General features: G+C 48.0%; 2 protein-coding genes across 2 annotated transcripts; one reads left to right on the top strand and one right to left on the bottom strand.

Annotated features, from left to right (window-relative positions):
- Positions 1-260: 260 nt before the first annotated feature.
- armh4 (armadillo like helical domain containing 4) lies at positions 261-6462 on the top strand. Its single transcript, XM_080513998.1, has 8 exons — positions 261-385; positions 1512-2350; positions 3522-3914; positions 4708-4848; positions 4960-5118; positions 5293-5324; positions 6121-6270; positions 6377-6462. Exons 2-8 carry the CDS (start codon positions 1531-1533, stop codon positions 6449-6451), a joined length of 1770 nt encoding a protein of 589 aa, XP_080370124.1. The 5' UTR covers positions 261-385; positions 1512-1530; the 3' UTR covers positions 6452-6462.
- Positions 6463-12081: 5619 nt separating this feature from the next.
- On the bottom strand, positions 12082-16175 carry naa30 (N-alpha-acetyltransferase 30, NatC catalytic subunit; the record flags this gene model as incomplete). The annotated part of the gene is made up of 4 exons (XM_080513847.1): positions 15191-16175; positions 14431-14554; positions 14255-14310; positions 12082-12219 (listed from the first exon to the last, which is right to left on the bottom strand). The coding sequence occupies exons 1-4, from the start codon at positions 16025-16027 to the stop codon at positions 12082-12084; spliced, it is 1155 nt and encodes a 384-aa protein (XP_080369973.1). The 5' UTR covers positions 16028-16175.
- Positions 16176-16691: the final 516 nt, after the last annotated feature.

The raw sequence follows: 16691 nt of genomic DNA on the forward strand, positions 1-16691 counted from the left end.
CACAGTGTCAGAGCCCAGAAATGAAGTGAAGACAGTATCAGAAGGGACACATCCGCCTCTCATCCATCACAGGCTGGAGTGTCAGTGGGATTGAAGCGTTTGGTGGCAGCACTCGAGAAGCAGGCGGACCCACGCAGAGGAAACTGAGACTTTCTTGCAGTGACGCTCAGCTGCACAACAACAAGCCTCTCCTCTCCTCTTCTCTCCTCTCCTCTCCTCTCCTTCAGCATTGCTTCTCGCACTGTGGAATTTTTTTAATGCTTTTTTTGGAAATTTGCATCCGGACGAGTGGCAGATTTTCTCCTTTGCACGCTGCAAACACAATAACAAGAAGAAACGCCGCGTCCTCCATGCAAAAAGACAAATCCGTCATGAACTCTGCAAGGTAGGGCTGCTTTATTTTTAGCCCTATACATGCGACTCTCATTGTTGCCGTATGCAAATGTGGCGCTCGACCCTGGAACGAGAAGCTTGATGCGATTTTAGAGAAGCGCATTGTATCTGTAAAAGCTGCGATTATCCAACAGCCATTGGAAATTGTGTGACTCAACACCGCAGTGTGGGCTTAAATGTTGTTTACAGTCCAAACGGTGGACTGCATGTGCACCCTGGCTGAGTGGACCAGCTGTATTGATCGCAGGGGAAAAGTGGGCTGCGTTGTAACGCCGCTGTTGCTGGGCGATCGGAAGGGTGTCACCCTGAAAACATCAGACGTGTCCAGTCTCCCGTGTTGTCCGTGATTGGTTATTAGTTGGTTTATAGTCGTGACATCATTTGGAGCAACAAATGCACCGCACACACAGAGTTTGTTTTGGATGCCCTGTGGCGTTTATATATATATATACATGTGTGTGTGTGTGTGTGTGTGTGTGTGTGTGTGTGTGTGTGTGTGTGTGTGTGTGTGTGTGTGTGTGTGTGTGTGTGTGTGTGTGTGTGTGTGTGTGTGTGTGTGTGTGTGTGTGTGTGTATACCTTTGAAAGTGCTCTGAATGTGCAAAATGTACCATTCGTGCAGCCTTCTGCCAGAGAATCCTTGAGGATAGAAAACCTGATGCTATATTTAGGTGAAGTGCGGAGGGGTACTGAGGATTGCTGTGTCAGATTCCCTCTGTCTCTCTCTCTCTCTCTCTCTCTCTCTCTCTGTGCTGCATTTCCTTCCTTTTCAACAAAACGAACAGGAAAGTCAGAGATGAAAGGGAATTTCATCCGAATTGAAAGCATGGACCTGCAGCATCAAAGCAGAAATGCTGCTAATCCCCCTCCTCTGCGCTTATCACAGCCTATGGAGCTCTCCCAGCGAAGCCCACTTTATATTCTGACCCTTTAATCTGTAGTCGCACGCCTCTGCAATGTGCCCCGTCACCTGTCACCCCCATCCCGAGCGCCGCCGCCCCCGCTTTGTCTCCCCGCCTGCGGGCCTGCTGGGTAATGCAGCGTGCAAGTTTTCCAGTCAGTGACTGTTCACACCTGTTAAGCTTGTTAGTGTTCATCACTTGTGCTCATTGTCGGCAGGCGCTGAGACGAGACCACGATGTCGATGACCGAGACGCTCCGCGGCCTCCTCGTCCTCCTCGCAGGGACCTGCCTGTGTGTCTGCGGCGCCCCCGTCCTCCTCCGGAGCCCCGACCCCCCGCGGGACACCCCCGTGACACTCGGCGAGTCAACGCGCGGCGCCGGTGTCGAGTTCACACCCTCAGACGCGGGCCCGATGTTAGATGGAGGCGCGGGAGGAGGGACTGGCCCACACGGACGACCTGAGGGGACGGATGCGGTGACGCTGACCGAAAACGGCGACGGCTTGGACGGGAGATCTGGGCTGAGTGAGGCGTGGAGCCAAAAGGGCGAGAAGATCAGGAACAGGTCCGAGCTGGGAGATTCCGATCCGGAGACGGCTTCGGTGCTGTTTGCTGACGAGGTGGGCGAAAAGGAAGAGGCGCCCTTCAGCAGTGAGCCAACAGGTGGGCGACAGCAGCCGGACGCCGACGTGAGCACCGTGAGCACGAGTCCGGTGGATTCCACTGGGGCGCCACCGGGTCAGACGTCGGGCAGCCGGAAGGGCGACGCGACACAGCTGCTCGGTGTGGACTCTTCTGAAGACCAAGACCCAGAAACGAGCCCACTTTTTTCCACTGAGGCTAGAAATCCTGACGTCCCTACGACCTCCCGCAGTGACAACCCGCCTCTGCTGTTTGTCACCCCGCGGACGTTCACTAATCTGATGAACTGGGGGAGCGATGGAGCGACAATGTCCTCGCTCCCTGACCCTTTTCTCGCTGAAATCAGACAGAACCTGATGCCCAAGGAGGACGGCCCAGAGAGTCTGTGGACAGAGGCGGCAAAGCCTGGGGACGGTGAGTCAAAACATTAAACACAGACATTTGGTAACAGAAGTGAGACATGCATGGACTTTTCTATTGAAGATAACCTTTTGGTCACTGATTCCACCTCCTCAGATATATAAACCCCTGCAGTTGTTGTCCCCCCCCCCCCCCCCCCCCCCCACACACACACACACACACACACAACAAGCCACATTTCTCAGCTTTCTGGATTTTCCAGGAGGCTTCATTAAAAAAAAGAAAAGAAAAAAAGAAAATTGTGGTGGAAATTAAAGTGATCCATCTCGTGGCAGAGATTGTCTTTGATGATTGGCAAAGCAGGCGCCTGCATCTTCACGCTCCACTTTGAACCCCAGCTGGGACCCGTGGCAGTCTAATTACTTTCTATTCCTGACTCCAGTCTCAAAAAATTAAAAAAAAATTAAAAAAAGACACAGGAGAGAACACACACACACACACACACCAGCTAGTAAAGGACTATACTGGCAGGGCGTGTTATTACGAGTCTTTGGAGGTTTCAACACAAGCCCCCGAACCCCCCCTTTCTGTCCCACCCTTCACGTTCCCCCACAAGGCTATTATTGTGAAGAACCAGGCAGGTTATTATTCTGTGAATCGGAAGAGGGGAAATGGATTAAAGGAGTCTGTCTGAGCCAATACGTGTCCATATGGGGACTGTCTGTTTGATGAAGCTTCCTCCCAGTAGCAAAGAAATCAGACAAAAAAAAAAATAGCCTCAATTCCCAAAATGACATTATGCAAAAGGATTGCAGCCTTCATAAGCATTTTTTGGCCTACTTTAGAAACCCTTTGGACGAAGAGTAATGAAGCTTCTCTCATGACAACCCACCCCTTGAAGCAAGTCTCTTATCAAGAAAGAATTTTTTTCCCTCTTTGTTGTATCTTTGCTGCTCTGAACTTGAGCGTGTCGGTGCATTTAATCAGTGAGGTTAAAAAGCGGCACTCTTATAAATACTGAATAAGCTTCATGCTGCTATACAGTTGTGTTCTTTTTTCTCCTTCTTCTTCAGTGAAATGCATACATTTTTCATTTCGGCTGTCAGCAGGAGTGTGTACTTACTCGTTCCCCCACTTTGTCGCTGCGTTTAATCTCGACTGCAGCGTTCCACTGACTTTTCACCATCGACGACCTTTCTTCTGCTTGTTTTGACACAAACCGCAGTGGACACGGCGGCCCCGCTGTCTCAGGACGACGCCACGGAGGCCACCATGTCGTCGGTGTCCCTCCCGCTCATTTTCGAGCCTTTCGAAGAAGCCACGCCGGAGGGGGCGGCGCCGGCAGCGGCGGCATCGGCGGCATCGGTGACCCTCGCCCAGCCTCCCGGGGTTGGCACGGCGGCTGAAGGGACGCCGCCGTCAGAGGTGGACGGGGAGCAGCTGGTCACCGTGGAGACCGACGGGGCCAACGGGCCCTCCCACCCCGCGCAGGAGTGGCCGTCCACTTGGCAGACGTCTGGGGCCGAGCTGCTGGAGCCGATCGGCTCCCCCGGTCCGTCAGAGGCGGAGCGGCAGGTCGGACGTGAGCCGGAGGGTCGATGGGAAAAAGGGGACGGAGGTACTGCGGAGGGATGATGAATGGTGTACAGCTGTTGAACAAATTTACTGTTGGGCCTCTGACCTTGTCCTGGTACTTCATATATTCAAATGACAAAGCTTCTATCACAGCAAATATATCTGACAGCTGATTTAATATTCAGTGATCAGTTCTCTACCATGCTTGAACATGCCCTGACACCAGTGTTTTGCGAGGCTCACGTGAGAATCTCAGCTCCACTGAAGCTACATTAACTGATTTATGTCTAAACCAAATGTTTTCAAAGTGTCATAGCTTCAGCTTCCCAAAATGTGTCTAATTTAAAATATAGCTTCAGGTGAATGTGAGTGGGTTTCTCCATACTTTGCGATCCATTAAAAATAAAGATGAAAATAATTCTCTCTGCTAGTAAGATTCTGAACTGGAGGGTTTTTTTTTTCTGGATATTTTTTTGATCTCCCTTGGGAAATTATTTCTCTACATTTAGCCCACCCTATGGTAGTGATAACATGTCAGCAGTGGGGATTTGGACCTTCCAACACGAGCTTGTGTCTCGAACCTCTTGGCCACCAAAACCCTTCACACAACCCCGACAAATCAATTTTATTTTTCTGAAGGAAACCATCGGTTTTTCAGTTTTTCTTCCTAAAACATCCGACAGGAAAAGGCATCCCTCCGAACCCCATATTTGCACCGCTTCTTCCCCCAGGCTCAACACTGTAATAGATTAACAATCCTCACACAAGAGTAAAAGCCTGTGAAATTTCTTTCCTCATTTTTATTAAATTTTTTTTGCATGACTTGCAATTCCTAGCTGCTGCGGGGACAGAAAACCTTGAGGAGAACTTGCCCACCATCAGGCCCTCCCTCTCCTCCATCCTGACAACGGTTACCATGGCAACCCATCAGCCGGCGCACACATCCAGATCGGGATTAGAGGAGATGGCGTCTGAGGGTAGGGGCGAAGGAAGCAGATTATTCACCAACAGCAGCTCATTTTCTTGTCCCTTCTTCTTCTACTCCTTTCTGGCTGCCGAGTTGATCGTTTCGTCTCGTTTCTCCACAGAGGAGCCGGACGAGGACGAGGACGAGGAGAACTCGGAGGAGTCGGTGGAAGAGGACAGCGAGGAGGACCTGACGGAAGTACCGAAAGCCCCTCCGACGCCGCCTCCGTACAGCCTCATCCCTCCGCCTGCAGTCTGGGTTCAACGCAACCAGGGACTGAGTATGACCACACAATGTGCTTCATCGGCCCTCGGGATTTATTCACATGTATTCGGCACTCATAAAATAAAGCGAGCAGTTAACACACATACACACACAGGAATATATATATATATACATTTTTCTTAAAAAGATGATGTATGCTTCAGACTGACGTGTGCCTCTTGTCTTCCAGTGCGAAGCTGGGTAGAGCTGATTAGAAAGAAGGTAAGGCCGCCCTCTGCTGTCCTCATTAAGTCCTTTAACCATGTCAGAGCCGCCCTACTCATTGATCTGCATCATAGTCAACAAACCCCACAAGTGAAAACCAACAGCAAAAAGTTTTTCCAGCCTCAGATCAGTTCAAAAACCCTCAAAATTCGTAACCTCAAGAGAAGCTTTCCCCCCTCATTTAATACTAACGAACAAATGGCCTGTCTATTATAAGTCTGTCTGAGTAACATTAGAGAGGAACTACAGCAGAGAAAATAATCAGGAAATCGACATAATCAACTTCTAAGTTTGTTTAAAATAACAGCGGCCAGCGAGGCATCCATAAAACAGTAAAGACATTTCCTGGGTTATGTGTTTGCCGAAACAAAAAATGGACAGAAAAGTGTTATTATTGTTGTAGAAGCCAGTTATATTTGTAAGGTGAGCACATTTGTGGGATGAGCAGCAGAGTTACCTGATTTCCCAAGTATGTTCTGCTCGGTGGATCAGATGATTGAAGCCAGGACGGGATGACGATCCTGTTCTTCAACCAGGGTTTGTCACAAGTCAAGCACCGGGGGTTGTGTTGACCAGTATGGTGTCTGGGGGGGTGTAGTGAGGGCAAAGGTCATCTTGTAATCAATAAACACGTCATGTTTCCAATGTAGAAGAAGAAATTCACAAGAAATAAACATGGCAACAATGATAATGTTCCTTACTTAAAGTTGACGCCTCAGTGGGATAAGAAGCATCAGACAGACTCGGCTGAGCAGACGTCTGATTAAACCTCTGCGCTCTCCTCCCCCGGTAGGCGGGCTATGTGTCTGGGATGCTGGCCCCCGTAGGCATCGGGATCACGGGGGCCCTGCTAATAGTCGGCGCCCTCTACAGCATCCGGATGATTCACCGCAAGAGGAGGAACAGCTTCAAACACCAGAGGAGGAAGGTCAGACAGCCCGAGGTAAAGATCCCCACTTGTAAATCACAGGTGTCACGTTCTTTTTCTCTCTTTCTTTTTTTGTACGTTGTAGAGGATGAGTCAGGACGAGTTGCTACTTTCTTCACAGCAACCTCGGGAGCCCGGCACCGGCCGCCAGGATCAGGCCATGCTGCTGGCCGACAGCTCGGAGGACGAGTTCTGAGGCGAGATCCCCCCCCCCCCCGCGGGCTGGGTTGTTTTTTTGTTTTGTTTTGTTTGGTGACCAAACGGCCGACGCTCCCATAACGGAGGCCCGGCCAAAACACTCCCATCGCAACTAGAGCGCATCTCCAATCACCCCCGGGCTGTTTGGGTATGACTCATCTGATCCACAGAACATGATTGAGTATCAGGCACAATTTGCACACAGGCAGCCTCCACCCCCCCCCCCCCCCCCCCCCCTCCAGAAAAGAAACCATGTGAGCACTTTCAAAATGTTGTCAGATGACTTTGACGACTGGTATTTTGCACTTTGACATGAAGAAAAAAACAAACAAACAAACAACCAAAAGAGTAATTGCTGCTCAGAAAACAAAACTAAAATTAAATTAAAAAAAACCTAAAAGCATCAGCAGAGCAGTCCGGGCAGGAGGAACCGTTGAGTTTTTGAGGCGGCAGGGGAAAAGCCAGAGCCACATTTTCTGTAAAATAAAAGGGCTGTAGAAGAGTTAACATTACATTGATCATGTAAATAGCTTATGTCTCGATCACTTTGGGTCAGTAGTGTTTGTGAAAAGAAAGTTTTATTTCTTGCTGAAGGTCTGGGATATTTAAGGAATAATTTTAGGTGCATTTCCTCCGAGAGTTGGATGAGGGGGGGTTTGTCTATGAAGATCATTAATAAGTCATAAACAGTCACCACAACTAATCAACCATCACTTAAAAGCTCCCCGGTAGATGTTTTCTATTACGTAAACAAACTGGAAACCAGTATTATTGAAAGTTGTTGCTTCTAAAGCTCATATCAGGGACTTTGGAAGCAGCCATGATTTGAATTATTTAGAAGGTTTATGACAAAAAAAACAAAACCTTTTGAATTAGTTTCAGAATTACTGCTCCAGAACGTTAAATGTTAGGCTGTGGACTGGTTGTCATACAATTATCCCCCTTTATTTAAATGGTTCAAATCCTCCAGCAGTCAATTAAAACTACATTTATTTCAATAATTTGGGATTTTTATTTTTTATTCGTAATCGCCGATATTGTCAGAACTTGTGGGAACAACTGGTCTCTCCTCATCCAACTCTGGAATCGGCAACAGCAAGAATTTCCACACTTTTTAGAACTCATTTGACTTAAGGTTATTTTTTGTTTTTTTTAATGTGAAACCTGTGGAAATGTAAATGTTTTATTCAAAGTCATTTGTTCATAGAAATTACCGTGAGAAGCACATACAAAATACCATCATCCTATTGAAGTATGTAGCATAAAACACACGTCTTTGATGTACAATATAACTGACATGACCTTGTCTCATCACACACACTCGCTGCAGAGACTTTTGGCAAATGAGGCGGTTTTTTTTTTTTGGTCGGCTGGAAAAGCACAACTACTGAGGATTATGAAGAATAGTTTAATGTTTTCACAAGTAGCTCGGTTTGGCCGCACCACCTCATTCCCTGTGCCAATCTGTCCCCCCAGAGGGCAGCTGGAGGCTGTGGTCAGTGTAAGTTTTTTTTTTTTAAAAGACGTTAATGTACCACAAGATGAGATCGTAATTGTAATTTGAGCCATATTTGTAAAGGTGCGTTTTGTTTTAAAGATTTCATAAACCATCTGAACTGCTTTCACGTAAAAAAAAACAAAAACTTGCTTGTTTATTCGCAATAATACAAGTTTCAGTGTGATGTAACATAGTGGACACTCTTTTATCTGCGTAGATATGAAACCGGTTGTATTCAATAAACCTTTCTTTCGGACGTCTGATCGCGTCCCTTCTCGTGTTGATGAGAACCACTCCACACAGCAGACAACATAACCCAGTTTTACGGCATTAAAAAAATCAAATAATTTATTTCTGTGTTCTGGGTTTTTTTTCTTCTTCCCCCACATTAAATAAAAGCTATCGGACATTTCCGGATCAAAATCAAGAGAGGGGGACAGGGAAGAGGAACAGAGGGGAACAGACATGCAACCCCCCCCCCCACCAACAACTCCTTTTTCGCACACATTGATGGATGGCGGGTGCAGGACACCCCCGAAGCTGCTTGGTTTTTGCCGTCGAGTTGTGTCGCGGGGACTTCAGTGGTTAGTGGCACAGCCAATCGAAATGTTAATTATCGGGATTTCTTGTCATAAACGTGGGGTGGCAGGCAGCCGCCCCCCTCCCCCCGGGGGGGGGATGAGGAAATAAACTACTTCCGACACGTGTGAACACTGAACTGGCGCGTCGAGTTCCAATTCCGAAAGCGGAGGAGTCGTCTTTAGAAGGAAACTTGGGCCGGCGAACTGATATCGACGACGGAGCCCTTCAGTCTGAGATCGAGACGGAGCCACTCAGTTGGCCGCGGCGGGCTGTAATGCCCATTTTACCTGAAGGAACTGCTGAGAGTTTCACAGGATCGAGACAAGAAAAACAAACAAACAAACAAAAAAAAGGATTACAGACTCATTTGCTTCAACTTCTTGAAACACCTCTTATTGTCCCACTGCTTTAAAAACACAAGACAGGTTCATTTGTTAAGGTGCGACCGAGCCTCGTCCTTTCATTAGCAGTTGGAAGAGAAAGAAAACAAACAAAGCGGGAATAAACACGAGGGAAACAAAGCATCCATCCGAACAGAATATCCAATCGTGGAGAATCAAGCAGAGGAAGTTTTGAACTGGGTAGTAAAAAAAAAAAAAAAAAAATCGAAACAGTTTGCGATGAGCGGCAAAAGGTAACAGTTGTTTTTTTTGTGATTGTTTTTTGTTTGCTCATCATCATTCTAGGCAATGAAACCCCCTGCGGATGGGCGAAAGTAGCACAGAAATCCAAAACATAACAAAAAGAAAAAATATAGAATCTAATCTGATAAATCAACCAAAGTCGACCCCAAACAACAGATGGTTCACCCTAAAAAAAAATAAAAATAAAAGGCTCAATATATCCAATGAATAGAACACTCTGGAACACACAAATCTGGGGGTAAAAAAAAAAGGTGATCTGATCCATTGTTCCAAATGCACACAGATGTACACAGACACACCATTATGCAGGCGGTAACTCTGTAAACATTTACTCTCCCTTCCAGTCCTCAGATGCTGAATCTAAGCTGAACTGCTAAAAAAAGGGAAAATAAACCCCAAAAAGATCAACGCGGTCCTGCGACGCCGCTGATTCCGGGTCGCCTCATCTACGAGTTAAACCGGCAGAACTTTTGACACTTTTTCCATTATTCTGTCGTCAAAAATTTGGAGAATTTACAGTGCGACAAGGCAGTGTCTGACAGTGCTCCTTTACTTTAAACACTGTAGATTAAAAAAAAAAAAACAAGCACACAAATGCCCAACTGCATATTTTGAATTGCTACAAAGGACAACAAAAATTTGCATTTTCCACCTCGGTTGTGTGATTTAGAGTTTATTCTCCCTTTTGATGTTCTGCCGTCGCCAAAACATTTGAGCACTGACTCCAGTTCGAAATGCTAAAAACAAAGTGTGTGTGTGTGTGTGTGTGTGTGTTCTTGTTCCTTTCTGTGGCTAACAAGTCCTGTTTGTCCTTATTAGGCCAAAAAAAACCACAAATGAAAGTGTAATCAAAACACAAGCACCATGAAAGGCTCTGATTTTCTGTGTGTGTGTGTGTGTAACGGAACAGATCCACGCCACTGTCAAAACAGGATGAAAACATTCATTCCGACACAAACACACTGCAGCAATTTTCCAAAGAAGTGCATCTGACCTTTTGTTCATTTTACTTCAAAACAAAAAAGAAAATAAAAACACACAACAAAAAACAAAAGCGGTCAAAACACACTTTCCTTGCCAATTAGTGTGTGTGTGTGCGGTGGAGTTTGTTCCGGGTTGGAGATCTCAGACTGTGAAGCGAGGTTACTTGTGCGTCAGAGCACCGGGGGAAGTGCATCGTGGACTCAGCCGCTCGCAGGCGGCGTGAGGTTATACAGGTGTGTAAGAAGACGACTCCAAGGAAAACCGAAAAAAAAACAACACAAACAATAGAATATAATCTGCTAAGAATACTTGTCTACGCTCTTTTCTTTTTCCAAGCGATAACACACACACTCTCACACACACACCATACTATCCAGCATTTGCAAACACTCTGCCTCGATTTCATCACAGAGGCAGACCAAAGGTGGGCCGAGGCTGCGGGGGGTTGGAGGGGGGGTGGGGAACCGCTGCAGCCGCGGTGTTTAGTGCTGACGGGTTGAGTGGCACTTTGCAACGAGGAGAATCTGACTAATAATTAGTAAACACAGAGGAGATTGAACCACACCACGATTGGCAAGGAGTCTCTTTTAAAAAGAAAGAAAGAAAGAAGAAAAAAAAAAAGACGCCGATTTCCTCCTTTTCTGGGGGATTTTGCAGTGGCTGGCAGTGCATTTCGGGGGGAAATGGGTTGAAAGATCTCTTCGACTTAAACCCTGAAGGAGATCAAAGAGTTATAGTGAAGGACACTGAAGCAAAAAAAAAGAAAAGAAAAGAAAGGGGGGGGGGGGGGGGGGTGGCAGAATCACAAGTTGGGCAAAGTTTCAGGTGCTCATGGAGTGATTTGTTGCAATCAGCTGCTCTGCACCAACACGCTCACACTAAATGGGGGGAGAAACTTGGGAGGCTCGGATGGCGTCACACGCTCGTCTTCCCGCGCTCACGTCAAAATAAAAGCATGCATATCTTTACAGGCTTCAGTCCTGGGGGGGAACGGGGGGCAGCAGGTGGCGGGAGTGTCGGCGGGGAAGTGCAGCACCCGCCGTACAATGATGGGGAAATAAAAATTAAAAATATACACGGTACACGCCAACCTCAACAACCACACACTCGCGCACACACACATTTGCTTTGCTCACAGTGAATCAAACCACACCTCATACACACACGAACACAAAAGAAAAATACAGCCACTTAAGGCGATACACACACACACACACACACACACACACACAGTCATACTATAGCTTTGTCCACCCCCCCCCTCCCCACCCACCTAACAAGGTTAAAAAAGAAACACAAAAATAAACTCCACAAATATTTTCTTCCCAGTCTGCGTTTACTGCCCCGCTGCCTTGTTTCACATGTTTGTCCTTTTTTTTTTTTCTTTCTTCTTCTCCTTCTTCTTCCTCAGTGTCTGTTCTGCAGGATGGTTTTGGTGTAGCACCTTGTCCTTTAGGGTGTCTGATGAGGCAACCGAGCTTCAAGGTCACGTCATCTAGTGTGTGTGTGTGTGTGTGTGTACCCCCACCCCCGGGTCAAGGTCATCCCAGAGACCCCCCCCCCTTCATGGTGGGATTTCAGTCCATTTCTGCCTAAACAACAGTTGTCCAGAGGTCAAGGATAGAAGGAGGGTGTGTTTGTGTGTCTATGCATATCACCGTGCATACTCCTGGGACACGAGTAAGAGTGTGTGTGTGTGTGTGTGTGTGTGTGTGTGTGTGTGTGTGTGTGTGTGTGTGTGTGTGTGTGTGTGTGTGTGTGTGTGTGTGTGTGTGTCTGTGTGTGTGTGTGCGTCAACATAAGAGTGAAATGACCAGGGCAGAGCTGAGGCTGCGAAGCGGATGGTGTTGGAGGTGGACAGCACCTGCCGTCCCGTCCCGTCCCCCCGTCCCCCCCCTCCCCGTCCCCCTCTGCTTTCCTCTAGCGGAGCCACAGTTTGAGCCGCAGTGCGTCCACTCCGTTCAGGTAGTATCTGAACAGCCGCTTGTCTCTGACAAAACCCAAGTTCTCGTACAGCTTCAGGGCCGACTTGTTGGTGATCTCCGTCTCCAATACGACCTGGAGGCGGAGGAAGACAGCGTCAGATATGCAGTGGGGCCACGGCGGGGGGTGGGGGGACCGCGAGCTCCAAGAGGGACAGGTTTGGAATATGCGATCGTGCCAGGCTGTGTATGAAGTATTTAAAAAAAAGAAAGAAAAACGGACGACGGCAGTTTAAATCCCACGTTTTTATAATCTTCATTCCGTGCAATGAAAAGTCACGTCTTCGTGAAGATGAAATCTGGTTCGAGTAAATTGTGTCTCTCAACTTGACACGAGAATAACGGACGACTCCATATTAACATACGGCACAACACAAAGTACGCTGCTGCCACACTGGAGCTGGAGGAAAGGAACAGATGGTAGTGACTTCAAATACTCAGCGTCTTCAATAATGCTTCAAACCGCAGTATTGAATTCCGGGTGCAAATGAAATCGACTACATTCAGGAGAGCTCGGGTTTTTTTTTTTTTTTTTAAATGCAGACCAAGTGCTTTAGCATCAAGACAGGTGCTCAGCGCCGGCAGATTCCTCCTCGCATCAAGGACGTCCGCCCAGAAATACAGAAAGGAAATGTAAAGCAGGAGACGCAAACTAACAAAAGAGATGCAAAGCGACCAAAACGAAGAGCTGCGACACGGCGCGAGGAGCACAACTCATAAAAGCAACCGAAATGACAATCGGAGCTATGCAAAAATATCTTCAGCATGCAAAGCCGGAAAGAGAAGACTCGCGCTGCTGCAACATACAACGTTGGATAATGTTATTCGGCGCAGCGATAACTCGAAACAGATTAGTGTATAATGTTGACGCTTTGCGCATTTTTTTTAAATTTTCCTTGCAAACAACAACAATGTTTTTTCTTTCATCAGTTAATCACAATTTTAGTGGATTAATCGCACTTTTCTGTCATATTTAGAATTCTGTCATTCTGTCTCGTCGTGTCAATATCATGACTTTGCAATATATTGTGGAGCCCTAAAGGAAACACACTGATCACACTGCTCCGAGTGTTGCTTTTCCTTCAGTCTGCCGAATGGACGAAGCAGCAATAACAAAACATAAAAGCCCCTCTTGCAGGGATTTTCAGCGGCAGCTTTGTCCACGTGCCACACGTTTACTTGTCCGTTTTATTTTCGACACCCGACAAATCGTGACGTCGTCGTTAAATGACTTGGCGAAAACTTTACGAGTCGATCTGCACTGTGACTTGGTCGTCGTGGGAAAAGCCGAGTGACGTTCCAAGTAAACGGTGAAGAAGTGAGGTGGAGGCGCGACAGATGTTTGAACGCCTGGGGGAAAAGGTGAACGCACTCATAGGTGACGATTCAGGTTTACAGCGATATTTGGTTAAATATGAGACTTTCTCATAATCAATGAAAGCATAAATATATATAAAACTTGGTCTTTATAAAAGAAGCTCAAACACTGAATTTAATGCGACGGCTTGATGTTTGTAAAAAAAAAAGCTGAATTTGGCAAATCTTTTCATACTTCTTGGAGAGAAAAATGGACTGTTTGTCCGTGCTGAGAATTCGACGGACACACCGCGGCTGTTTTTAGCTTCCAGGACACAAGCAATGCCTTCGGGGATCGAAAACAGAGAAAAATGCTGATACGCAACCGAATCTGAAATCTATTCTGCTCGCATACAGCCGCAGTCTGAGCTCCACTTTCCTTTTTGAATTAAATACAACAACGGTTGATCACAGTGTCAAAGCCAACAAGGAATCTTATTTTAAAGAATCTCATTTCAAATTCTGTGTTTGAGTGAGACGATCATGTGACGGGTTCAAAAAAGAGGAGGAAGAAGAAGAACCGTTTGGAGCTGAAGACAGATGGGAATCAAACCCCAGGTTTTATGAGTGAACCTGGAGCGAAGTGAAGGCGTTAAAACTGGGTACAATGCCTCCTCGTGCTGCTCGCGTCTGTGACCAACGTCACGCAGAAATGTTTTGCAAGGTGAGATAAATACTGTCGAAACCTGGATGTGTTTGGAGCTTAGCTGACAAATGAAATTAAGTGAGGGAGGAAGTGGGTTCAGTTTACTTACTTCGTCACAGTCACCCTCTACCATGGCATAGATGGCCTTTTTCACCAGATTAGTACCTGAAACAGAGACGGGAGTCAGTCAAGGTACGTTTGAAGGACCTCAGTGTGCGCAGTACATCTACACAGTAGATGTTTTGGACTTGGGGAGAACTGGACGCTGGAGTGCCGGGACCTCACCGATGCTTTTCCTTCTGTGTTTCGAGTCCACGGCCAGCATGGCGATGTACCCGCGGCGGAACATCTTCTTATGCATGTCGAGCTTACATACGATGGCGCCGACACACTCCTGCTCCACCATGGCCTGCCACAGACGACACACGCTCACAATCACACAATCTCCCAAAATTAAATCAGGAGCGAGGAGGCAGGGCAGCTGCTCTGATAGCTTCTCGCCGCCGCCGCCACGACTCCCTGGCCGACCTCCGACCTTAATTTCACTGCACTTCCTCTTGCATCACGTGCGGCGTTCCTGGAAAAGTGGAACTGGGAAGTTTATGACCTTGAGGCTCAGAGGATAAACAAAGAAAGGGCAGTGTTTTGTAAAGTGGAACTCCAACTGGACAATGCAGGTGGAAGAGGAAGCGACATAAACAACTACAAGTCTTTTTCTTATCTTTTTTTTTCTTTTTCTCAGCTGTCAGAGACCAGACAAGATGTTCTGCCATCGACCGGCCATTGTCCTGTCAGTTTGACTTTTTTTGTGAATTGACAAGCTATTTATACAGACTCTTGTCCACAACACTGACAAGGATCGAGGACGTGTGGCAACAAACAAGAGTTCAAATCTGTTAAAAAAAAAAACCCAACTCAAAGCTGCCAGTGGCACATGTCAAGCCTGTCAAGGGAGAATGCGTGGTTCGCTTCAACAGACACTGACAGGGGGATTAAACCTCCACCGACGTGCAGTCACACCCACACGAAAGGCGTCCGTACTCACCAGAAAGCAGAGCTGCGGCCAGTTGTGGATGAAGTACCTGTACGTGTAAATGGAATAAGGCTCAGACAAGTCCTTGGTGATCAGTCTCATGATCCACGGCATCTGCAGCTCGGACTCGTAGCGCACGTAGCGGATGCCGTGGCCGTCCGCCTCGGCTCGGCCCGGGGAGCCGCTCAGGTCGAGCCGGGCCAGCTCCGCGGCCGGCGGCTCCGCGCGGCTCTCGTCCCCGACGGGCCCGACGCCGTGCGCGGGCTCGTCGCAGCACGGCGGCCTCGCGGGCTGCGTGTGCTCGTACTCCTGCTTGCCGTCGCGGGCCGCCTCAGTCCTCGTGAAGCCCGGCATCCCGTTCATGCTATTGTTAACCGGCGGAGAGCGACTGCCGTTTTTGGAGAAGGGGCTGTGGCCTTCGTGTTGGCAGTCCTCGCTATTGTTTCTGGCGGCCGGAGCCCCGTCGTAGCCGCCGCTGCCGCCGCTGTCACAGTTGTCCACGGGCGACGTGGGATTGTCAGGCCGGCTCCCCGCGTGCTGGTGGCTGTCGGCGTCCTCCGAGGGGCTGGCCAAGCCGTTCAGCTGCTGCTGCTCCCGGGCTTGCATTTTGAGGTGCAGCGCCGCCGGGCTAGCTCGGGCTAGCATGCTCGTCTGCTTCTTCTTCACCGGCCGCGTCTCTTGGCTCACCGGCGGCGTCTTCGTCCCCGCACCCGCGGGGACACCGTGCTCTCCGTGGCCGCCCGGCTCCCGGTCGTGCGCCGCCGGGTCGCCGCTCCCAGCCGCGGGGAAAGGGGGACTCTCAGCCGGGGATGCAGGCAGTGCGCTAGGCCCAGGCGGCACTGTGGCCATCCCACCGCATTAAGGACGAGATTCGCGCTGGGGAAACGTTTGGACGCAATTTCATCCGCGAAGCGAGGGGCTCTGCAGTCAGTGTGGGGGTCGGTTTACCGAATTCGACATGAATTCACCGGCTTTCTGAGGCGTTTTCCGCTGGAGACGCTTCTCGCCGCTTTCTCCTCGGTCTCCCCGCTGCCGCAAAGTGCTGTCGCAGCAAACGCCATTGCAACAGCAGTCAGAGACGTTTTACGACAGTGGAGGGACGCATGACAGCCGAGGCTCGCGCACGCGCACGCACACTACATATGCCTTGTTTTCTTGTTTTCCGTTGTCGAAAGCTTATAAATACATTTCATAGTAGTATTTGGTCCGAAAGTGTGTGGTTTTAGAGGTGAGGGTCTCCTCGAGGGGCCACATGGTCAGATGATGTTTTTTTAATTTTATTAATAAAGCTATTCTATTCTATTCTATTCTACGAATTAATTTCTTGTAAATGTAATTAACCATAAAAAAAAGATAGAAAAATGGGCTTCAGTGCAAAACCACAATTGTAACAAATATGACAGTTACAGACTGTATATAATTAATTACCTTCTGGCAGTGAATTGAGAACACTTTTGAGCACAATATCAAATTGGCTTTCAATTTTTACTTATTGTATTGATATCCTGGGTTG

This window comes from Blennius ocellaris, assembly GCF_963422515.1.
Source record: "Blennius ocellaris genome assembly, chromosome: 18".
Classification (NCBI taxonomy): Eukaryota; Metazoa; Chordata; class Actinopteri; order Blenniiformes; family Blenniidae; genus Blennius; species Blennius ocellaris.

Bases quoted from the DNA above. Each gene is read 5' to 3' on its own strand.
- armh4 (XM_080513998.1), top strand. From the start codon at position 1,531: ATGTCGATGACCGAGACGCTCCGCGGCCTCCTCGTCCTCCTCGCAGGG. The intron at 4,849-4,959 runs GTAGGGGCGAAG...GTTTCTCCACAG, and splicing joins AGAGGAGATGGCGTCTGAGG to AGGAGCCGGACGAGGACGAG. The intron at 5,325-6,120 runs GTAAGGCCGCCC...CTCCCCCGGTAG, and splicing joins TAGAGCTGATTAGAAAGAAG to GCGGGCTATGTGTCTGGGAT.